Source organism: Galeopterus variegatus, unplaced genomic scaffold, assembly GCF_000696425.1.
Source record: "Galeopterus variegatus unplaced genomic scaffold, G_variegatus-3.0.2 Scaffold6772, whole genome shotgun sequence".
NCBI lineage: Eukaryota > Metazoa > Chordata > Mammalia > Dermoptera > Cynocephalidae > Galeopterus > Galeopterus variegatus.
The window spans coordinates 96,725-122,633 of NW_007732883.1; the positions used below are offsets into that span (position 1 = coordinate 96,725).

A 25,909-nucleotide genomic window follows, 5' to 3' on the forward strand; every position below is an offset into this window, starting at 1 on the left:
TTCATGCACTGTATTTATTAGTGAGAACCATCTGGAAAAAAGAAAGTCTCTAAGACCAAAAGCACAGGTAAAATAACAAAATCCTGCCATTCACAGCAACATGGATAAACCTAGAAAACTATGTTATGGAAAAACATGGTAAACTATGTTATGTGTAATAAGCCAGCACAGAAAGAGAAATACCACATGTCCTCTTCATAAGTGGGAGCTAGAGAATAAACATATAAATTTAAAAAATGATAAAAGAAAGACATGACAATCAAAATAATTCATTGAACTTTCAAAAAGAGGGAACAGAAGTGAGGCCACCAGAGGTGGAAAAGTGGGAGATGGAAGAGGGTTAGCAAGAAACTGGTCAAGGGCCACAAAGAATGATTACATTGTGTCATATTGAATACACTAATTACCCTGATTTGAGCATCACATATGCTTCAGTAATAAAATAATAATGATAACAATAATAATAATAATGTAAGAAATAAAATTTAGAAGAAAAACATTATAAACATATTTTTAAAAGAAAATGGAGGGGACACACTTGGGTGAGAGGGGGGAGAGGGAGGAGGGAGGGAGGTTTCGGTGATGGGACACAATAATCAACTACATTGTATATTGACAAATTAAAAATAATAAATAAAAAAAAAGAATAGTACATTTTCCTTGAATTGTGGACTTTAAAATTTTCATTTATCCATGTTTGTCAATGAGAGGAAAGTAAAGGTTAATGCCCCCCTGCTCCCAACCCCCCAGAAAAAGCACAACTAAGATCTCTGGTGCAGGTGCACAGCAAAGCTTTAGCAGTACTTGTTGCCAGACAGGTGTTCCCTGAGAGGCCACAACACTCCAAACACCACCACTTGGATGCAGGCTGATAAAGAGGGAGACAGAAGTGCAGATCTCTGTCTCTACAACATTGGCTGGATGAATGCAAAAGGTTAGTTATCCATGGACTATTCCTATAGGAATGCACACACTTGTGCAGACACAGGTTAGTTATCCACGAACTAATCCTATAGGAATGCACACACTGTGCACACACACTGAAAAGCATGCTCTTGTTTACCCCATAAGTGTAAATGTTTACCTATTTATCATCATTTATTTAACAAACTCCCCCCTCTCATTTAAAATCAAAGAGTAGCTTGAGCAGAACACTGTGGAATAGCCCCCTGCTCTCTTACAGAAATACGTCCCTCTGTATCTTAAATATGAAAAAACACCACTATTTTTGTTCTCTACTCTATCTGTCTAGGACAGAAAACATGAAGGTAATGGCCCCTGCATGTATGAGAGAATCACAGCCTTGACTGAATCTCAAAAAAAAAGCCCTTCTGAAAACTTTGTGTTCTAAAACCATCGTCCTGAAAATGGCAGATGTCCCTGTGAAGAGCAGACACCTGAGGGCTCAGCGCTTCTCATCCAAAACAGACTTTCATACTGAGTCCTGACACCTGAGTTCACCCCATATAAATCAAGTCCTGGGGTGGGGAATGCAAATCTCCAGCAGCCCAACCCTCTCCTGTGTTAAAAACTGAGCAGAGTGCCTGGGTCATCGACTTCTGTGCCCACCATGGACACGCTGTGTTCCACTCTTTTGCTCCTGACTGTCCCTTCCTGTGAGTGCTCCAGTCAGGGACACCCACAGGAATAAGCAAATTATTTTTTTCTCACTCTAACCCAGTTTAACCTTCTTCTTGTGTTTTCTCCACAGGGGTCCTGTCCCAGGTCACCCTGAAGGAGTCCGGTCCTGGGCTGGTGAAACCCACCCAGACCCTCACATTGACCTGCACCTTCTCTGGGTTCTCACTGACCACTTCTGATACGGGTGTGGGTTGGATCCGTCAGCCCCCAGGGAAGGCACTGGAGTGGCTTGCAACCATTTGGTGGGATGATGATAAATACTACAGCCCATCCCTGAAGAGCCGGCTCACAATCTCCAAGGACACCTCCAAAAACCAGGTGGTCCTAACAATGACCAGCATGGACCCTTCAGACACAGCCACATATTACTGTGCACGCAGAGCACAGAGACACAGCCCGGGGTGACTCTTGTGCAAGAACTCAGGCTGGATCCCAGTGTGCTGCCTCCTCTTCTGCAGAACAGGAACATGTGACAGACAGGCCATTTCCTGTCAGGCTCTGGGGTTTCCCCTCCCACAAGCACATTCAGAGCGCTGTCTTTTTTTTCCTTCTTCAAGTGTAAATTATACACATCTCCTATTAATTGTTCATAAAAGAGAAACTCTGTAATCTGTTTTATGAAGAGTCAGTATGAAAGGTTCCTGTCACCTAGGCTGTATAGATCGCTGATGTCATGCAACCTGTTCCATGGAGTCATGCCACTCCAATTGGAAGAATACAAATAACTGCATTTTCCTTTACAAAACTGTTAGATAGAGTCAGAAAAGAATTATAAAGTGAGAAAGCATGTGGAGTTACAGAAATACAGATGCCAGCTTTTCTTGTTAAAAAAAAGAAATAATACAACCCAAAGATACAAAAATAGCATAACAGCAAAATAATAAAAAGGAAAGAATGTGCCATTGTTATGAAATGTTCTACAGTGGCAGTGCACAAATAAGTTTTCAAGGATTTTATATAGAATCCATGCCTCATAAAGCATGTTTCCAAGAGTTAAGTAGGAGCCCAAGATAAGTAGGAGGCCTGACGTTTGGAATGGAAAATGCTGTAGCTTCACTCTGAAAGAAATCTCATTAAATCTAATAAGCACTTCAGGAAAAAGAAAAAAATAAAAGTGCAGCACATCTCTCTTGAGTGTGATCATGAAACAGAGTTAGAAGAACCATCCCATGAAAATGATCCCCAGAGACAAACAAACAAGCAAACACCACTGAGTTAGCAGAGATTATTGAGTGAGCAGGTCAGTGCTATGAGACAAAAGGAAAAGTACAGGTAGATGGTGAAACACAGTAAACCAACACCCAAACAACAATAATGAAAAAACCCATGATCAATGAAATATATATATATATATATATAAATTTAACTTCATAATTTTAAACAATTTTTCAGTCATGTGACTATTAAGAAAATTAACAAAAAGCATCTTACCAGGTGAAATATTTGCAAATCATACAACCACAACTTTCTCATATGCAAAATTTCATAAGAATCCTCAAAACTAAACAGCAACTTTAATAAATAAATAAATAAATGATTTATTCATAAGATAGTCACAGATTCACACAGACATTTTAGCAAACAGACTATGGAGATTATAAATAAGCATATAAACAGATACTCAACATTACCGTCCAGTAGAGATATTCACCTGAAGACCTCAATGAGGTAAAGTATAATCTTTTTAGAATGGCTCTAATTCAAAAGAAATACCATATTGTACAGTTCAATATAGTTAGAAAAGAGAATCTTGAACTTTATAACCACAAAGAATTAACAAATGTTTAGGTGATAAATACTCTGTTATGACTGGATAATAATACAATATACATATATACTGAAACAACAAACTGTACCCCATAAAGTATACTATAAACAATAAAATACTTCAAAAATTTGTGCTAAGATAAAACAGATATTGCAATTTCATTTTTTGGAGGAAAAATTCAATCTGCATAGTTTTGTTTTTAATATACTTTTTTTCATAAACTTTTTGCAGAACTATTAAATTTCTGAACTATTCCTCTTTAATTTTTGTTCATTCCAAAGTACAAAAGCAAATTCCAAAGCAATTTTGCTCTCTGGTCCTGGGTCCTTGGTCTTCAGTCTTCTGCTCTCAGCTACCAGAACCTGTTCCCAACAACTAATCAGATTCTGCAAATTCTCTGCTCCCAGCCAGCTGGACTGCCACTGACCCCAGCTTTCTATCCTTTGAAAACACTAAGAATAATGTCCCTGTGTTAATTTTTACTAGAGCTAATCAGCCGTCATGCCTCAAACAGGGATCATATAAAGGTTGCCCACAGCCCCAATAATCACATGGTGCAAATCTGTAAGAGCAGGGTCCGGTGAGTCAAAGCTCCTGAACTCAAGCAGCACAACAGACACATCACAGGCTCTGACTGGGCTCCTAAGAGCGACCGCATCCTCACTTGCCAGGCAGACTGAAATGTCTATATTTGGAGTCAGAAAGATGGTGTCTGGAAGCCAACCCTAGTGATCCTGAGAATTAGTAGCACAGACACTTTTGTGAAGTGGTATCTTCTAGAGAACAAATTTGCTGTGGGAAGCAGAAGACAACTCATTTCCATTTGCTGTTTGTAGGCTGAAAATGACTGGTGGGTAAGCAAGCACATTGAAAAGCCAATTGCCTCAGTCCTCGTCTTGGACTGGCAGCCTGATAATGTTTGCTGGTAGCAGGATCATGTGACTTCGAATGCAGAGTGTTTTCTGCTTGCATTAAAGACATGGAAGAAAAGCCAGCCAGTACACCCTGGGGCAACAGGAAGCTTTTTGGTCAGCTGATGTCAGAGTTTCGTGGCAGTGGCACTCATGGCCAGTTGAGGTCATGAGCTGGCCATGGGGTCAGCTGAGTCTCCCATTGGAGCTGCTTGGCCTGGGTCAGCCATGACAGCATCGTGTATATTGTTTATGCCTCAGAAAGTGCACAGGTCTCAACTCTGAAAGCAGAGTTCCTGCCACTCCGGCGTGTACCATTTGTCTCAGAGAATAGTGTTGTAGCTGCTGGCTGTGACTGCTGCCAGATCCTTTTAAACTAGCATGACCTTGGCTGCTTGACCTTTGATTTCAAGCTACACATTCCAAAACAGAGCATCCAGTGTGACACGTATGCATGAAACGATTCTGCCAACATGGACCAGAGGGTGACCACTGAGGACCACAGTTCATCCTGGAGACTCTGAAGCAGAACAGCATCACCCAGGTGTCTATTTATAAGGTGGATGAGCAAGATTGTCACAAGTTTTTCACTACTGGCATCAATGGAGCCATGAGAATTGGAATTTCTAGACCTTAGATTTTTCTATCGAGGGCTGCTGGATGGTGCGATGCTGAGGGGGCCTCCCCAATGCAGCATGAAGACGGCAGCTGATGGCCACTCCGTGTTTACATGATGGTGAGGAACACCAGCACCAGGGAAGCAAGGAAACACGTGCAGTGAAAATAATGTGCGGTTTTGTATGTACATAATTTTTGAAGGTGTTTGTTTTGTAAAAATAACAGTGATTTTTGTTTTGGTTTTGTTTGGTGTTTATTTGTTTGTTTATTCTTGCAATTTCATTCTATTCTTGACCAAAGCTTCTCTTCAAGAAGTTTATGTAAAAATTAAGTAGTTTGTGAAAACAAATGCACACTAACTTAAATGAAAGACTGAGGAACATGTGAGAATTGTCTGCTAGAAAATTAAACAAAAATAATGAAAAAAGCAATGATTCTATAACTAAAATTTTATATTTGACGTCTGAAAACTAATATATATATATATATATATATATATACATACACATACATACACACACATACAGAAACCTTGTAGCTTTCCTTCATGTAATTAAAAAATACTTATTTTAGAAAAAAAGAAAAAAGAACCAATAGAAAAGAAATGAAAGACTGAGAATACCATTGTTGGTGACTATGCCAGGAACCTAGAGCCACAAATATTGCTAAAGAAAATGCAGAATGAAACAGCTATTGTGGAAATTAATGTACAGGTTATTTTTATACATTAAAACATAATCTAGAGTCTTGATTAATTTGTCATTGATAATATCTACAAATGTCACAATCTTCGTTCTTCCCAGCAAATCTAATTACTTCTTTTATGGGGATGAGCACACACTAGCAACCTATTCACACTCACCTAAATATATGCACACTTGTCACATTTTAATCTCTAAATATGAATTTATATGAATTTCCCTTTAAGGTTATAGTTTCCCTGAAGGTAAGGACAGCTCCTTCTGCATCTATTTAACAGAGACCCCCTGGTGAGTAATGAGCTCACCTGGTTCTGGACACTGGTTTCTATTTCTTGCCCTCTGTTGTCCACACCAGATCAGCCCACTTCTTCATGCACTAACAAGAGTGACCAGGTTTTATCTGCTGTTACAACTCACCCAAATTCTGCTGACTCTCCTGTTACCTAGATTTCTGGATATTATTTAACTCACTAAACAAATGCTGAATAGATCAGTTTCAATACTCCATACTCAAGACTTTTTGATGTGCTTGAATAAAGGAAATACAGGAGGATCTAACTGGTCAATGGATGTGTGAATACGCTGTGTCGAGCATGATGACTGACCGGCCCTATGTCACCAGGTGTGACCTGTCAGATCAGCACCAGAGCAGGTAATCCTTGTGCACTCAGAGGTGAGGGCTGTCAGAGGTTCTTTCTGGTTCCCAGGGAGGGTAACAGCACGAATATCAGTGATGAGAAAATCCAGCAATGCAGACATCCCACTACAGAGTTTACACATAAAGTTGTCATCACAATCCACAATTCACGTCTTTTCAGACAGAAGTACATAGAGGTAAGGCCACATCCTCAGGGTCACACAGTGAAGAGGGAGGCAGATGTGCTCCACTACATCCTCATAAGATCCCAGACACAATCCAGAGTTTCACAATGTCTGTGGATGGCAGCTCAGAGGTGCTTTAGTAAAAGGGATCTTGTTCCTAGGGCAGGAGCTTTTCTCTGACCATCACAACTGCATCCATTTAGCAGAGTTTTCAGTGTGCATCTCTATTTCCAACAAACATGAAGGTTCCATACACCAAAGTGTAGAGTATGCATAAAGGAAATGTACTTTGCAGGGCCTGGTTTTCCAAAGCCTTGCAGTTTCAAATATTGATCTTGCGAAGGACAGGGCATTTTCCCCAGGCTATAAAGTCTCTGGTGTAAGATAAAGAATTGTAACACAGCAAGGTTGCTGGCTCAAAGACAGGTTACTGATTGATATGTAAAGATACTGGGAAATTGCTGTAAGAAGAGAATGTTTACTAAAATCAAGCCCTTGTTAGTGGATCTACTTAATGTTACCAGCTTCTATTGTTAAACTTGTTAAATGGTACTTAGCAAAAACCCCACCTGTGTTCTCTTCCTGTAACTTCCTGGTCTGAAGAATAAATGTGGGAAGAGAACCCCAACTTGTGGTTAATTTCCCATATGGAAGGATTGCCTCTCTTGTGGGTTCCAGGAGATTAACCCCTTTTGAGGGCTTCTCACTGCTCAGAAGATATGGGTTTTAAGTTATCTTTGGTGGCTCCATCACCCAGGGGAAAAGGGGTGACAAATCTGTGGGAGGCAAAGCAATAAATGGTGACCTTGATGTGACAAATTCTGGGTCCAGGGATCACAGACGGAGCTGCCAAGCCTTGGAGAGGAAAAGAAAGAGGACATTCACCACTTATCCTGACAAAAGGGAAGTCCCAACAAAAGGGGGAAAGAAAGAGGACGTCCACCACTCATCCTGACAAAAGGATGGAAAGAAAGAGGATGTTTGCCACTCATCCTGACTAAAGGGAGGCCCTGACAAAAGGGGGGAAAGAAAAAAGGTGCCTGGAAAAAGGAAGAAGACATCTACTCATCACGTCAAGAGGGAAATCCTGGTAAGGGGGACTCAACCCGGTAAAGGGGATCACAGAGGTGGCTTTCAATTAAGTGATTGCACACCTGCAGCAGTGTACAGCTAGGGCTTTCTTTGCCCAGAGGTTTTGATTTCTTATTCTTTCAATTCTCTATCTATTCTTGTGTTTATGGGTAGTTTACTGCCTAAGAGGGAAATTCAATATAGTTCAGTCCTTCTATGTCTCCTTAAGGCAGTAGGTTATAAGGTAACCAACTGTCATCTAACTAAATTATTATTGATTATAGTGGATTGGAAATTTTGTCAAATGCCTTAGAAATTATTCAGAACATTAACAAAAGGAAAAAAACGTGTTTTTGCCATTACAGAGGATGAAAAACAATCCTCGCCTCCTCCTCCTCCTCTTCCCCCACCTCCACCTTTGGAGGAAAACAATTCATTTGTTCCCTTGATGGAGTCCTCTCTTAAAGGACATAACATGGGAGTTGATGCTCATCATTTCTCTCCTGTTATAAGAAATGGGACTCAGTCAAGATATGAAAACCTCCCATTCTCCTTGTTTGAATGGTTTAAAAAGAGCATCACAGAAAATGGCTACATAGTACTTTTACTAAGGAATGCTTAGAATCAATTGCTAAGGGGTATAATATGACCCTTTGGCATTGGAAAATATTTGGAAAAACTGTTTTAACTCCTGCTCAATATACTGTATGGCTACAAGACTATCAGGAAGCCTTACATGTTATTTCACTCACAAATTTACAAAATGAGGTTCAAATTAGCACGGGCATGTTACTTAACCAAACAACTAGGGCAGCCATAAAGGCTTGGGACAAAATTCCTGAAACAAAATCTAAACTTCAACTTCTTGTTTCCCCTGATACATTTTTGATACAAAGATTAGATAATCTCAGCCACCGTTGACATTATCTGTTGAATGAAAATTAATTACAGATTCAGTGACTGATGTTACCATAATTGCTAAAAAGTGTTGGACTCCATTATGGAAAGTAACTTCTTCACCAGTTATTGGATTACACTTATTGGATACACTTATTGGATTAGGTGGGTTCAAAATCCCTTATCAAAGTAAAGATCCTTTGTTTTGTACTAGCCCCAAAGGACAAACTGCCTCCATTATGCCTTATGTTCCAGATCTACCTCAAACCGTATGGGGCCAAGACCTCACTGGTCAATGGGGACATCTTCAAAATTTATCATAATGGCCACAGCCACAGTCCCACCAGTTAAATTACAATGGACCCCTGGTCTTCCAGTTTGGGTGGATCAGTGGCCTCTTAAAGGGGAGAAGTTAATTCAAGCTACTTTACTTTTTAAACAACAGCTGCAAGTGGGGCATTTAGAGCCATCACATAGTCCCTGGAGTACTCCCACTAAATCTTTTGCTACTGTTAGACAGGGACTCCCTGAGCCTTATATAGATTTTAGTAACCATCTTCAAGATGCTGTAACTAGACAAATTGACAATGCTCATGACAATCCAGAACTGCTATCGCAAGTCTATTTACATTTAATCAAACAAGTTAATAATTCTGGTTTACCAGTAACTCCAGATAAAATTCAAAAAAAGGAGCCTTGGAAATGCCTTGGTTTTTTAATCACTCAGAGAAGTATACTGCCCCAAAGTATATCTTTCCATATTCAAGAGTAGGTTACTCTAAATTACTAACAAAAATTACTTGGCCATATTAACTGGTTCCACCCTTCTATGGGTTTTCCAACTTATCAATTATAATATTTGTTTATACCTTGAAGGGAGACACTGATCTGTCCCCCCTCATTACTTACGTGAAGAAGCAAAATTAGAATTAAAACAGATTGAATCCTTTTTCCATTCCAGACAGTTAACACATATTGTTAAATCTCAACTTATTCATTTCATGATTTTAAACAACCCACATATTCCCAAAGGTTTGCTTTGCCAATTTCTTCCTCAAATAGAAGTCATTGAATGGATTTTCTTACCCCACCAGCAAAAAAGGAAATTATATACTGAATTGGAGCAATGTATTTGGCTGCTCACTGGGGGAGAACACCATTGTCATGTGCTTGCTGGGTGTGATCCTGATGTTGTTTATCCTGGTCTTTCTGGGGCTGATTTTTACACTGCCCTTGAAAAATTATGCCCTATTTCCCTCCCTCAAGTGCCAACTGTTTGTCAGTGGTTCTGGCAGATCAGGAAAGGGATCTGTGGCATGGTGGAAGCAGGGAATCTGGAGGCATTTTGTTTCTGTCCATCATGGGTCCACTCAGAGGGCTGATTGGCAGCTGCCATTGCAGCTTTGCAACATTTTCACAATCAGCCACTTAGTTTAGTAGCTGACTCTGCCTACGTAGTTGGAGTCTTATAGGTAATTCAGGATGCATCTATCCATGAGGGAAATAATTTTCTTTTATTTGAAATGTTTCAACATTTTCAAAAACTTATTCAAAAAAGACATCATCCTTTCTATGTAACTCACATGCATTCTCGTTCTGGTCTTCCTGGACCTTTATCAATTGGAAATGATATGACTGATCACTTTGTTATGTATAATAATGTTTTAAGGAAAGCTATTGGTTCTCATCAGTTTCTTCATCAGGGTGCATGAGCTCGGGCTAATATGCATCAGATCTCTACAGGCAAGCCCAAGATACTGTCTGTGCTTTTCCTGATTGTCATAGATTTTCTAAGTCTAATTTCCCTGTAGGCATTAATCCTTGAGGAATAACAGGTAATGACATTTGGCAAGTGGAAGTCACTCTTAAATATTTACATGTTACTGTTGATACTTAAACACTGATTCTTATTCATGCCACTGCTCAAACAGGAGAAACTGCTAAACATGTTAAAAATATTGTCTTTCTGCCTTTGCCACCATAGGGATTCCAAATAAATTTAAGACAGGTAATGGAACAGCATACACCTCCAATTATTTCAAGTGTTCTGTGACAACTGGAAAATTAAAAATGTCACAGGAATCCCATTTAACCCCACTGGCCAGGCAATTGTTGAAAGAGCTAACGGCCTTCTTAAATCTCAAATAAGTAAACAAAGGAGGGTAATGTAGATATAGGACTGGCCCCTCATAAACAGATCTTTAAAGCTCTGTTTACACTAAATTTTTTAAATTGTAACTCCCAAAAATTAACAGGCACAGAGCAACACTTTATACTTCCTAAAAAGAGATGTACACCCTTGGTTTTATACTGCCACCTGCTGATGGGACCACAATGGTTGGGACCTACTGAATTGTTAACATGGGGGAGAGGGTATGTGTCTGTTCTCTCACCCACAGGCTTGCTATGGATTCCTGCTAAGGCTGTTAAACCTTATGTGGAACCCCAAACAGATGAAGAATTGAATCTGATCCCCAAATCTTTATGCCTCACCATCACACCTCAATCCATCTCACTGGGGATGGTACATATCAGACTACCAGTGATGAAAATAATAAGCTCCAAATTGACCTGGGATAAACTAAAGAAACTTCAACAGTCATATAGCTTTCAATAGCTCAGCCCTTAAGCTCAGTAACTCATTTGACAAATGAAAACTAACCTAAAATCTACCTGTTTAACTAGATGGTCTCAAATTTTCTGGCATCCACTTGGTTATCTTAAAAAGACTTCTAAATTATCTCCTAGTCTCATCTATGTGTTTCTTCACAAAATACTTTGGTAGAATTCTATCCTATTTTCTTAAAAGGAAGAAAGTCTTCTCTATATCTTCTTGAAAAGGCTTGCATACTCTGCTTAACAATGTAAATATGTTATCTTGCTTTCTTTAAGGCAGGGTGAGGCCTCACCAATAAGTCTTTGAAAAAAAAAAACACAATCTAAACCTGGCTGTCCTTTTTACTAGTGAGCTTTTTTTTTTTACATTTTGAGGAAAACCTATAATATCCTTGTTTGTTTTTCTTGTTTATGTTCACATATATTCATGTGTAAGATGTATGTTATGTCTATATGTTCATGTCTGTATGTGTAATTGTGGTATGTGCAAGGTACCAAATTGGCTTATAATTAATCCATGCTCATTCAATAAAAAGTATACTTTTCAAGTTCGCATGTCTTAAATTTTCTAAAGTTTTGATAAATAATTTGATTTGAACCAAAATTTGATTTAAACCTTTTCCATAAATTTGTCTCTAGGTCAATATATTTCCTTGTACTTTCAGCTCTGCCTCCTGGACATGCTGGAAAAAACAATATCTTTTAGTCATTATCTTTGTAAATACCACCCTCTGTCTTAAGCTCCACATGGCTCCAAATGCCACAGGAAAACCTGAGACCCAAAGTGGCTAGTGAAAGGAAACCTATACCCAATATCACATAGGCCCTAGTTAACATTAACCGATATGGGTATAGATCTAATACACCAAGTTCTGGGCTGGGAAACCATAAATATGTGTTTGGTAAAAATATCTAAAGCTCTTACTGGGCTTTGTATAATTTGTTCTGTTAAATGAATGCCTATTTACTAACCTGGATGTATAAAATTGTTTTTATCAGCACTCATCATTGCCTAGGTTTATTAATCAAACAGGCTCACTAGAGGTCTTTTCACTTGACTGCTTTTAATACAAAATAGTAAAAGGTTTTTTTTGTCCCTTAGATAATTCATTAAAGAAATTTATTTCATGATAACTTCTTGTGTCTCTGCTTTTGAAACCCTCTGACACTTTAGTTTTACTTTTTGTAATTATTTGTAATTTTATTCAACTAGTGTTTTAAGCCTTTTGTAACTTGACAGAGCTTTCCAAAATTAAAGGCCCAACCTTTTTCATTTAAACTAACTTTGAGGAGTTCCTAGGGCTCTGGAGCTTCTCAAAGGATATATATATATAAAATGTATCAAAACTAATGGGCTTAATTAATAAATTAGATTATATGGGAAAGCATTGTCAGTACTAAAGATGTTATTGATATGTGTTCCAAAATCTTGTAAGGTTCTTAAATATCTGTGTCTTGATATAAATGCCACCACTCCTAATCTTGGTTTTATTATAATTTTAAAATGTTATGTTTTCAAATATTTCATGAAAAAACTCTGATCGGTACAGTTTCCTGACACACTTTGAGTTCATACCTTTAAACTAAATATCCAAAATTCTAATGAAGAAACTGATGGGTTTGTGAAATTGTTCACAATGGTCCGAACAACAAAAGTTAACTAGTGAAGTATTTAAAAAGAATTACGGGTTTTTACAATTTCCTTATTTGAAACACTGCTGGTTTTCTAAATGTTTTGTTTTCCAAATGTAATAAAACCCTCTCTGTCTCTTAAGCTATCTATAACTAACAACAATTTAGTATAATGTCATTTAAAACAGAGATAAAAGTATTTGTTTTCTCCCTATTTGATCTCCCCCAACTTAATAACTTTAAATATTCTTATGATTATTATGGCAATGTGGCTATTTTTATAAATTCAATGAAAATTATCTCTCTATCTTTATAACAGGATATAATTTAAAACTTTGGATATATGATAGCACATCTCACTTCTAGATTGCTGACCACTTTTTCAGGTTCCCTTAATTTGGCCTAATTGCTGCTTCATCCTGCCTACTGTTCATCCTTCCCCATGATGTGAGACAGATCACCTGGGAAAGGTCCTTCCCAGTGGTATGGGACTTATTCAAAAACAAAAGAAAACAAAAAGGGTAAAACTTTTTCAATCAAGATATTGATCATCAATGCTTTTATGAGGAATGCCTTGATCATAAAGGGGGAAAGGACTTCTCTATAAAAGCAGTTCTCTAAATTTTCCTGGCCTCAAAGAGGGTGTTTGTAACTTGGTTGAGACATCCTGTTCTTAAACAAAAAACTTGTAATTGATCAAAAATTTTACAAAAGACTAGACACTCTGAAAGCAAAAATGTCTTGGACAGTTTAACATTAACAAGCTCTCTGGACTCAGAATCAACTATTACATGGAGCAAAATCCCCTTCCAGAGTTTCAACAATTGGTAATTACACCCAATTCACAGCACCTCGAATGATGCTGCTGCAGCCAACCTGAGATGATGACATCATCCATCCTCACCTGAAGTAAATTAAAAGGACTTGCCATGCTAAATTATACCAACTTTTCTTTAAATGCTTTTGTCTTAACTAAGCAAACCTGATCTATATCTTTTGCTTTTCCTCTTACATAAATAAAATGGGGGGAGATGTAGAGTAGGCATAAAGGAAATGTACTTCACAGGGCCTGATTTTCCAAAGCCTTGCTGTTTCAAATATTGACCTTGCAAAGGACAGGACATTTTCCCCAGGCTATATAGTCTCTATTGTAAGAAAAAGAATTGTAACACAGCAAGGTTGCTGGCTAAAGAAAGACAGGTTACTGATTGATATGTAAAGATACCGGGAAATTGCTGTAAGAAGAGAATGTTTACTAAAATCAAGCTTTTGTTAGTGGATCCACTTAATGTTACCAGCTTCCATTGTTAGACTTGTTAAATGGTACTTAGCAAAAACCCCACCTGTGTTCTCTTCCTGTAACTTCCTGGTCTGAAGAATAAATGCAGGAATAGAACCCCAACTCGTGGTTAATTTCACAAATGGAAGGATTGCCTCTCTTGAGGGTTCCAGGAGATTAACCCTCTTTTGGGGCTTCTCACTGCTAAGAATAGATGGGCTTTCAGTAATCTTTGGTGGCTCGACCACCCAGGCAAAATGGGTGACAAATCCATGGGAGTCAAAGCAGCACCAAAATCCTAAAGATCATGTTCCCTGAATTCGAAATTCTTGGTAGTGACAAGAAATGGATAGTCTAGGATATGTTATTCAGTACAAAAACCAGGTGACTGTACCAGCATATCAGTGATCTGAGGCCCTTCCATTAGCTGTGTCTGTAGATAGCACTGAGTGGAGCTTATATTCTAAGTTGTCCCTCAAGGAGAGCCCTGAGCTCCAGGGTGTTCTTGCAGACACTCAAGTGTGTAGAGGAAAGAAACAGAATGAGGAGGCTGATGGGCATTTTGACAATGGCAGGAATGATTATCATGTAAGCAAATAGGTCTGTCTCATTTCTATATCAACCAATGAAAGTTGGGCATTAAAAGATCCAACTTCATAGCAAAACTTTAATATGCTCCGTAGTAAAGCTAATTCAGATGAAGAAATGTTCACTCAAGTTAAATAAGCTGTTCTGAACTACATTTAAGGTTGGATTGGACCCAGATTTGTCTGAATTTAATGTGTTTATTACATTTAGCTGCTGTCCTAGCATGCTTAAACGTGTCTGTGACATTTGGACACTTAGATATTTATGAAGAAATTTAAAGTACAAATGGAAAATAGATTCTAAAGATATGGAAAATTTTTCCATGAAGATTTTTAAGTACCTATATATAATGAGTAATGAGTTATTGATTCTACTCACAAAGGCATCTTTGATCATTGGCAACACACAGATCACTGACCAGCTCCCACACCAGATTCCATGGCCTGGAAGGAAAGGACCTTGAGCTTGGGGAGGGGAGACCTGAGTTCTCTGAGGGCACAGCCAGCATCCTCCTACTAGGGTGAGCCCGAAAGACAGGAGCCTCCTTATTCCTATCACATTTACATACAAAGGCACCTCACACATGCAAATTGTCACTTTGGCAGCCAGATGAAACCACAGCAGCATTTACTTAAACTCATGCTACTCCTCAGTCTAAGAAATAATTTCCCAGAATCATGGATCTCATCCGTAGGAACATGAAGCCCCAGTTGTTCTCCTTTATTGTTCTGATGGTGGGTCCCAGATATGAGAGTCTTAAGGATTCTGACAATAAGGTATGGGAAGCCGATCTGAGCACATGATTCACTGTGGTTCCTTTTGTTTCCAGGTGTTCTGTCTCAGGTGCAACTACAGGAGTCAGGAGCAGGACTGGTGAAGCCCTCGCAGACCCTCTCCCTCACCTGTGCCGTCTCTGCTTACTCCATCAGCAGTGGTTATCATTGCAGCTGGATCTGCCAGTCAGAGGGAAAGGAGCTGGAGTGGATTGGACAGATCTGTAGGGATGGGAGCACTTACTACAGCTCGTCCCTCAAGAGTCAAGTCGCCATCTCCAGAGACATGTCCAAGAACCTGTTGTGCCAGCACCTGAGCTTGTGACCACTGAGGACACAACCGGGAATTACTGTGTGAGCAAAGTGAGGCAAAGTCACTGTGAGCCCAGACACGAACATCCCTGCAGGTGGGCAGTAGTGAGCCTGGCTGCAGGAGACCCAGAACCCACTGAGTACAGGGCCCAGACCCACGGTCAGTTGCAGACAGTTTTCTATCGTGATATGTTTTTTCTGCCTCCTGGAATACTGTTCATTCATGAAAATGATGAAATCTGCCATTTGAACAACATGTATAAGAATAGGAGATATCAGGTTAAGTGAAATAATTCAGTTTCAGAATTACAAATACCACATAAGTCACCCATATGCAGAATCCAAACATACATACATATCACAGATTTTGAGAGAATAGTGGCTACTACCTACTGGGAGAATTAGGAGCAGGGGAGATGAGAGAGGCTGGTCAGCAGGTGCAATGTTACACTTAGAGAGGAGGAAGTAGTCCTGGTTCTGTACTGCCCAGCAGGATAACTTGATAACAGTAATGCATTGCATATTCAAGCAGAACAGGGGATACTGAATGTTATGACAACAAGGAAATGATCAAAGATTAAGGTAACTATACATACATATATATATATATATATATATATATGGTTTTTTAAAAAAAATTTGGCCTGTAAGGGGATCACAACCCTTGGCATGGTGTGGTCTGCACCACGCTCAGCCAGTGAGCGCACCAGCTATCCCTATATAGGATCCGAACCTACAGCCCCAGCACTACCAGTGCCCCACTCTCCCAAGTGAGCCATGGGGCCAACCCATGATAATAATTTTAATTATCACTATTTGATCATTTTACAATGTAGGTGAATACGGAGAGATCACATTCTACCTGATAACTATGTACAATCTTATTTGTGAATAAAAATTATCTAAAACTTTTGCAGTGTATGATTTTATTCCTATAAATTTTACAAGAGGAAAACTAATGTGAAGTTGCAGGAAGATCAGGAGTTGTCTGGTGTAGGGTGTGAGGACACACAAATGGGGAGGGTGGGTTACAGAAAATCAGTAGGACACATTCTGAGATGCAAGGAGTGTTCAATATTTTGTGTTGTGATGGTTGCACAGGAGCTCACATAAGCCAATACTTATCAAATACAAATGTTAAATATGTGTAGTTTATTTCACATCAGTTATACCTCAATACATTTGTTACAAATGAAAAAAATACTTATATTTATAGAGAAGAAGAGTTACAGATAAAGATGAAGCCATATGAACTTTCAGAGACTCCTGAAAAAACATGTCCATGAATATTGGCTCTCTATATTATAAACAAACACTAGAATGTTGTTAAATCACAGCATCTTCCAATTACTGGAAGTGAGTTCAGCAAACCTTACTAGGTATGATTAAGTCAGCCCCGGAGTAGGTTCTGTAAGGTCATTAGGTCCTGGGGTGAGAAGCACAGACCAGACAGTGGGCTCATTCTTCCACATAAGAACTCATGGACACGCTGCACAGCTCCACTGTCCTCCTGTGTTCAGTTTTACAGCTATAAAAATGAGGTAAACCTGACACCTACATGAAATGTATTTTGCACTTATGTAAAAAATGAAAAAAAAATCGTATATAAATATTAATATTAAAATCAAACAATAAAAAATAATATTTTCTCAAATGCTGTCATTGCCATTATACTCCCCTGGGACACTCATATCTGCTCTGGAAACTGCCATCCCCATAGGCTCTTACTCCAGAGCTTAGTATGTAGGAGGAGAACATGAAAAAAGGGCCTCCCTCTGTGCATGAAAACCATTCCTGCCATGACCCTGAAGATCTGGGAGAGGATCCCCAGTCCCAGATTCCCTGATGCTCCAATAAGGTGATCAGGACTGAACACAGATGACACAACACATAGCTTGGGCTTAGCAGTGTTTTCTTCATTACTATTTTAAAAAGTCATTTCATGGAGAACTAGAGACATTTCATAAGTAAGTGGAAATCCAGGTACTACAGACTGGTCATGGGGGTAACACTGCCTTGTGCTGTCCTCAGCACATCCCAAGGATCATGTCCATGGTGGTGTCTGTGGTGTCCCTGGCATCAGTGGCTGAAACTTGCAGGTCCAGCACTTTTCGTGCCTCTGCACTTGGTGGAAGCCAGTCCCAGGGCTCAGCTCCAATTAGGGGCAGAGACATAGACCCCACCTCTTGATGGAGGTGCTGAGAAGCAGAATTGCAAAACAGGCAAAAAGGTCCTTGGAGCCTTGGCTGAAGAAGGAATAGTCTATTCAGCACACACACATCTAGGATCTAGGTAGCACACAGAGAAACTCCAAAATTCAACTGCTACTGGCAAACTTCAAAGAAAAATTGAAAACTGAGCAGCTGCCATCAGAGTAAACATGCTCTATGGTTAGACACAAGCTCTGCCGACCAGCCTGCTTCACAAAACTGCACAATTGAAGGAAAATGGTCAGCGCTCCTCAGATGTTCAGAATCTTGCAGTGAATTTGATGTAAATATAACTGTGCATGTGTGCCCAGGTGTTCCTGGCTTATCTGACTTGCACCCAGGTGTTCCTGGGTTATCAGACTTAAGTATAAAGGATGAGTAGCTGTGATGTGCAGGGCCCTCTGCCCCGGACGTGCCCCCAGGGTAGCCATAGGGAGGCTGCTACTGTTGCTGTAAGCAGTTGCTGCTGCTGCTGAGGAAGCTGAGGACTGAGCTCACATTGGAATGAATGTGTCAAATCTGCCAATAACTCCTGGGATCTTTCCCATTTACCTAGCTCATGACATGCACATGAAGGGTCTGTCACCCAAACTGACACAGGAGGGGTCTGTGACACAGCCTGGTAAGTGATGGGTCTGTGACCACGTCTCAAAAATGGGTTTGAAGGGTTTGAGCCCTAACCTGACACAACACCAAGCAGAAACATAAGGTTGGAGTTTCAGCAGAGAAACCCATCAACATCATGCCTCGTGGAGCCATGAGAATGGGTTAGCCATGGAGACCCCAACTTATGTGGCTACCAGTGTGCAATGCCAGCCTAGAGAGCTGAAACATGGCCTCAGACGAGGAAATCCATAGAAGCAGAGATGTCTGAGGACTTGGGGACCCAACCACTGCACCAGCATAGAGAGGACGCTGACGTGGAGTCAAGGTACATGAATTTCAGCTTTGAGATTTAATACCTGCCCTGCTGGGTTTTTTAAACTTGTTTTGGACCTGTCGCCCCTTTCTTTTGGGTGATTTCTCCCTACTGAAATAGGAAAATGGATCCTATGCTTGTCCCACCATTGTACGTCGTCAGTAGATGACTTGTTCTGATTTCATAGATGGGACTTTGAACCTTGGGCTTTTGAGTCGATACAAGTTAAGATTTGGGGGGTGGAATGAATATATTTGCTTGTGGGAAGAACATGAACTTTGGGGGTACAATACTGTGGATTGATGGAACTGTGTCCCACAAAGTTCATATACTAGAAGCTTAAATCCCACTGTAACTGTTGAGGGTGGGAAATCCTATCATGGAAACTGAAATGTGGAGCCTTGAAGAGGTGGTTAAATGGTAGGACCATGCCATAGTGAATGGTTGTCAGGGACGTGGTTCTCAGGGCTTTAAAAGGAGAGCACGTGAGAGTCTCTCTGTCTGTCTGTCTCTGTTTTGCCATTTTCTGCCACATGAGGTCCCTGTTGCTGAAAAACCACCAAGGAAGGCATTCACCAGATGTGTTCCAAAGACCACCAAGGAAGGCATTCACCAGATGTTTTCTCTGTACTTTGAATTTTCCAGCCTGCAAAGCTGTAAGCAATAAATTTTATTTTGTTACAAATCACCCACTTCCACGTGTGTTGTTATAAGCAACAGAAACAGACTAACACAGTGTCCACATCCCAGATCCAGAGAAATAATCAAGCTGCCATGCCCTGGTAGATCCTCCCCTGAGTCTTTGAACAACTGCACACACATGCATCTGAGTAAGAAACAGCTAGACTTACGTGTCCCAGGCTGGTCCACCACATTCAGGCACTGGTGATCTAGTCCCCAAATACCTGGCATGTCACACATCCATACCCAGTCTGAAAATCAGGCCATCAACCCCATCTACAATGAGCCAGCCCCTGACATGACTGACCCACAGTGAGCATGTGCACACCACAAGCCTGAGAGTCAGCACAGCAAGTCAGCCCCAGAAAATCCATGCCACCACTGCCACCAACCTCCCAAGCTTAGGTCACCTATTTTATTTTTATTTTTTTAACACCAGATCCACCTGGAAAACACAAACACTCCTATTACAAGTTAATATCCAGGATGCGTATGAGGCTAGCAGGACAATTGTGATACAAAGAAACAGTGTGCAATTAACTCTCCAGGACGCATCGTGTCCTCCTGCTCACTTTGTATCTTGAGGGATTCTTCCTATACACTGTGACAGTTCAAAACAGGACTGTGAAGATGAATGTTTTTTTGTGTGTTACAACAAACTGCTCAGCATCAATCAAAAGCATCATTGCAGGTAGATATAAAAAAAAGACCAATGGCAAGTGTGTGTGTGTGTGTGTGTGTGTGTGTGTGTGTGTGTGTGTGTGTGTTGTGTACATGTGTGGAAAGAGATAAAGCTAGAGAAAGACAGACAGAGAGAGATAGAGATGACACCTGTTTAGTGTATTAGACTCCAGTCCAATCAAAACCTTATTTTTCCCCTTCATCCTGAGATCACAGATAACACACGTGTTCATCTTTTGATGTAAGTCAGGGCCATATGATTAATTACGCCAATGGAAATATACACAGTTATAACATATACACTCACAGCCTGGCTACTTAATTTCAACAGGTACAAAGTTTTGGCTACACAAGATGAATAAGTTCTAGAATCTGCTATACAACACTGTGCCCGTACTTAACAATACCGTATTGTGCACTTAAAATGGTTAGTAGGGAGATCTCATTTTGAGTGTCTTTGCAACAATTAAAAAATATTACACCTGAAATCTGTTTCCATCTCCTTCTGTTTACTGTTATACATCAGTCCACAGGTTGTAGACTCTGGGTTTAAAACCAGTGGGATTCTGGGTAGAGTGAATTTATGAATGAGATAACTCTTCTCACCGCAACTTCCATCCGGAGCATGTTAGAATAGAAACAAGCAAGATGTAGATCTTTGTTCTTGTACCTTATTCCACTGAGATGCTGTGCTGTTTGCTCCACTAGGCAGAGCATCCTGACAAGTTCTTCTGGGAAAATAGACATGGGCTACAAGAACTCTTCAGTGTCGGTTGAAGGGTTGGAAAAAAACTGAAACATAATTGCAAACTAAACATGGTTACTTTAAATCTACTCCCTGACAATTAGAAAATCTGTGTCATATCTTAGTCTGGTTCTGATACTTGATTCGTTATTTCAGAGCATTTGTTTTTCTTTGCCTTTTACCAGGTCTTTTAACATTTTGGAAAACTCCAACAAAATGTATGAGTTAACAGGAACTGAAGAATCAGCCCCTAATTATCCAAAAGCAGCTCCTGTCTTGAAATTCATTCAGGACCCTTGACGGGCTGTCCCTCCATGACATGGAGCTGCTCTTGGGACTGAGAGGGGGCTCACAGGGGCAGACACAGCACAGCATCCACCCCAGCCCCTGGCCTCTTTCTCTGTGGTGGGCAGTGGTGCAGAGGGTGGTGCCCACAGTCATGGAGCAGCTGTCATGGGCCCCAACACACAGACCTCACAGGGAAATATGTTTTTAAAATTTTTATATTAGGGATGTTATTACTGCTTTCATGTTAACCATTGCAATTGATTGTATTTATATGTATAGAGAGAAATACAATACATATATTTACAGCTGGAATATCTGATGAGATTGGATGATTAAATGAAAGATTAACATCCATAAAATGTGAATGAAAACTGATTTTAGGTTGAACATTTTTACACTTGTGTGTGTGTGTGTGTGTGTGTGTGTGTGTGTGTGTGTGTGTGTGTGTGTGTGTATTTACAGCTGGAATATCTGATGAGATTGGATGATTAAATGAAAGATTAACATCCATAAAATGTGAATGAAAACTGATTTTAGGTTGAACATTTTTACACTTTAGATGAACAGGATCATCTGAGAGAAGCCGGAATTTACAAGAGTCTTGATCTCTTTCCGAAACATTGAGAATCATTTTCCATTCTCCAGAGTAATGCACACGGCATCATCTTTTGCAGGGTCTCTGTGGATTCTGAAGGGCTGTGTCTTCTATGGCAGGATGGACAGCACGATGTAGGAGTGGAACTCATGGAACAGCAACAGTGGAACAATGGAACGAGCTCTCAGGGGTGATGAGAACCGCATCACAGGAGAGGGTGCAGGGAAAGAAAGCAGGGGTTGTGCTGGGATCAACACTGTGGAAGCAAAACCCAGAGCCTGTGTTTATGAGAGAGGGTTGGGCTGGGTCCAAGAGGGCACAAGAGAAGACAGGGGTTAAAGAAACTTAGATCTGGCCTCAGACAGCTAGGCTCACATTTTTCCATGTTTGAAACTCAGCAAGTTCTCAACCATCTCACAATTACATGTCAAATAATTTTAAAGAAAAAAAAAAAAAAACCTCATAGTTAATTTTAAAAAACAAAACAAAACAGATAATCTCACCTCAGTTCCTCAGCACTTATAAGGACAGAGCTCCCCCACATGCAAATTTTCCTTCAAGCTCCAGGGTAAATGTAGACTCATGGGTGGTGGAAGCTCACATGTCTGTCCTCAGACAGGGCTCAGGTCTCTGGGGAAGGCAGAGTTGAGATCTAACAGAAGATGAGACTGTAGGGTCTACTCCTTTGCCTGGTGACAGTTCCCCAAGGTGAGCGTCTCAGATGTCAGACATGGGTCTATGGTATGGTTGTGACTGCATGTGACTGACAGGTTCTGATTCTCCTTGTCTCCAGGTGTCCTGTCTGAGGTGCAGCTGCAGGAGTCAGGCCCAGGACTGGTGAAACCCTCGCAGACCCTCTCCCTCACCTGCACCGTCTCTGGTGACTCCATCACAACCAGTGGTTACTACTGGAGCTGGATCCGCCAGCCCACGGGGAAGAGCCTTGAGTGGATGGGATACATTAGTTATAGTGGAAGCACAGGTTATAACCCGTCGCTCAAGAGCCGCACTTCCATCACCAGAGACACGTCCAAGAACCAGTTCTCCCTGCAGCTGAGCTCCGTGACCGACGAGGACACAGGCGTGTATTACTGTGCGAGAGACACAGTGACATGAAGTCAGCGTGAGCCCAGACACAAACCTCCCTGCAGGATGAAGGAGGGGACTGGGCTGCAGGGGGCACTCAATGCCCACCCAGCTCCTGTGCCCCATGGAGCAGGTGCAGAGAGGGGATGGGGAGTTCCTCTTGGGATCTGAGGTTGCCTCTGCTCTGCTGACTCTCAGATGTCCCTCAGGGCCATGTCCTGCTTTGTTCTTTGTGACTCTAATTCCCATGTTCTCACTGCAGGCAACACAGAGTGAAGTTACTTCTCTCATTTGTAGATAAGATGTTTCCATTCACTGGGAGCTTTCTTTTGTTAGGTGTTAACATGACCTGTTCTCTTTCCTGACAAACAAATCATTGTAAGGATTCTTATCTTTCTTTTATCAATAATAATTTTCTCTAGAGGTTATCTCAGTCTAGGTGAACACTGTCCCTTATTGGGCCTTCACCGCAGTCAAGCACACATGTCCCCACATGGTTATGATCATCATAAAAGGACCTCTGCCCATGGCGTCTCTGTACTCACTGAGGAATTTTAGCCTCTAGATCCTCATCCACAACATGGACACTGATGTTCAGGACTTGTCCCACTCTCTCTCCTTCCCTCAGTGTCCTGGTTGGAGAAGCAGCTGCCTGAGTGCCGACACAGCTCTGACACTTCCATGTGCAGGATTCAGGGTGATAAGCACAGAGATAATCAATCAGAACCCTGCTGGGCTGAATTTTGGGTCATGTGTCTCAATGTACCCTTGGGAACTGTGTTCTAAGACTTGTCTCTCAGCTTCCATGGGGAGAAGATAATCCATGTGGATAATGAGAACCAGATGGACAGAGTCCTGAGACCTGCCCACTCCCCACTCTGCTGTCCCCCATGCATCCCCCACACACTCACCCTAGTGTCACCATCTGTCTTCTATTGTGTAAATTCTCACTTGATATGTCCACAGACGCTCAGCTCCACAGGTACAGAGCCCTGCTCAGTTCCCATCACAGTGCAGGTGCAGATCCGAGGCTCAGTGATGAGGATGAGCTGTGAAGGCAGAGACGTCACGTGGTGCAGAGCAGGGAACCTACGGCTTCCATATATTTCAGGAAATGAGGACATGTCAAGTACATAGGAGGTGACATAACAGCATGATTCATGGTGGAAACACGGGCAGGCTGGAAAGCACACTGTAAATAGGATAAGATGTGCTATAGACTGTATGAAATGTCCCTTGATGTCTTTCTTTTTGTCTTCTCTGTGGACCAGGTTTTCACAGAGACTAAATAAGTACTGTCTAAGGTGCATTTGGTGTTATAGTTTTTCTGTTACTACACAGAAGCCCTGTGGATGTGGGTAAGGTGTGGGGTAGGAAGCAGTGCACAGTCCTATGATGACTTCTGTCCTTTGGTGAGCCATGTCCTGGGTGTGACCTTCACAGGTGCTTCTCCTTTATTCCTCCCTTAGTGTAGACTAGAAGGCTCTCAGTGCTGGGGGATGGGATTGGCTGTTTCTCTTCTCTCAGGTCAATTGTGCTCTGTATGAGTCCCAGCCTATTAGAATCAGCTAAATTAATTTCTCTTGAGGTCAAGCCTTGTTATAAATAACATCGTGCTGCTGGTGGTGAAAAGAGATCGTGGTGTGTTTCAGAATGGCTCCTTTACCTATTTCTCTGCTAGGAGCATGAGGATTCTTCTATATTTTCTTTGACAACCTAGTTGGGCCCCTGAGGTAGAGTTTAAAAGTTTTGGGGATCCCTAGGGCCATCTCCCTGGGGTGCACCCACCACTTAGATTTGCCCACTGAGTCTTCAGCAATTCTCCAATACAGTTCATGTTTTTCTACCCCATCCTGGATCCCACGGATATTTCTGCTCATGAGGGTCTGATCAGACAAGCTGTGACCCTCTGTACCTTCCTGACGGCATCTTCAACTTTGGGGACAGCAGATCACCCTGTGACTTCACTTCTTTTACAGATATAAGAAGAGTGACTGTTTTTTGGTTTGTTCAGAGTTTTTCTTGTTGTCTGGATGGGAGTGATGACGTCCAAGCTCCTTATGTGAGAGTCCCGAGACCAGACCACCTCGTGTCACACCTGAAGATCAAGGACTGTGTGTGTCCTCATGGTTGCTGCTTGTTTATTCCACTTGTCACATTGAAGGTGTTGAGCAGAAGCTATGCTGGCCGCCATGCTCACCTCGTTCATGATTCTGAGGGACGCCCTGATCCTTCACCACTGTGTGGTCTGAGAGAGGCTATTTCTCCTTCACTTTTTCATTAATGTTATCTTAATTGATAAATCATAATTGTATTCATTTATGGGGAATGTGATGTTTTGATAAATGTGTATAATGTGGAAAAATCAGGTCAAACTGATCAACACATGCATCACCTCACTGTACCATTTTTGTGGTGAGATGTTTTAAATTTACTCTTTTCACTATTTTGAAATTTACAATCTATTATTATTGACTATAATTTCCATGCTATTCAACATATATCAAATAGTCATTCCTTCTTGGAGGGAGGGAACATATGAGGAGATGCTTGTCTCCTTCACTTTTGCAGGATCATTTAGCTGAATATAGAATCCTGGGGCATGGTGGGTGCAGCTTCCAACACTTTAAGTATTTCAAACCTCTGCATTTTTGTTTGCATTGATTCTGACATGAAGTCCCCTGTAACTTGTGTCATTCTTTTTTTGTATTTAAGCATGTTTATACCTAACCTCTTTGAATATGTTCTGCTATTTTATTATGATAAGGCCTAATGTTTTGGTCATGGTTCTGTGTGTCTGTGTGTATTTGTTCGTGTGTTTGTGTTTGTGTTTAGGTGTGTGCATGTCTGTATCTGTATGTATTTGTGTGTGTACATATGTGTGTGTGTTTATGTGTATAGGGATGTGTATGTATGTATGTATTTGTGCATGTGTATGTGTCTCTGTGTGTGCATGTATGTGTGTATCTGTGTGTGTCTGTGTCTGCGTGTGCATGTACTTCATTGCTGTTGTTTTTTTTCTTTTTTTTTCGTTAAATTTTTATTTTGTCAATATACACTGTATATGATTATTAT

General features: G+C 40.7%; 2 pseudogenes and 2 gene segments (V, D, J or C); all 4 read left to right on the forward strand.

Annotated features, from left to right (window-relative positions):
• Positions 1–1,570: 1,570 nt before the first annotated feature.
• LOC103606674 lies at positions 1,571–2,046 on the forward strand. The segment is given in 2 exon segments: positions 1,571–1,616; positions 1,712–2,046. Coding segments are annotated over 2 exon segments (381 nt in total).
• Positions 2,047–3,843: 1,797 nt separating this feature from the next.
• On the forward strand, positions 3,844–4,995 carry LOC103606675 (annotated as a pseudogene).
• A 1,237-nt stretch (positions 4,996–6,232) lies between these two features.
• On the forward strand, positions 6,233–15,642 carry LOC103606677. The segment is given in 3 exon segments: positions 6,233–6,291; positions 15,218–15,297; positions 15,374–15,642. Coding segments are annotated over 3 exon segments (408 nt in total).
• Positions 15,643–22,410: 6,768 nt separating this feature from the next.
• Positions 22,411–23,005, forward strand: LOC103606678 (annotated as a pseudogene).
• Positions 23,006–25,909: the final 2,904 nt, after the last annotated feature.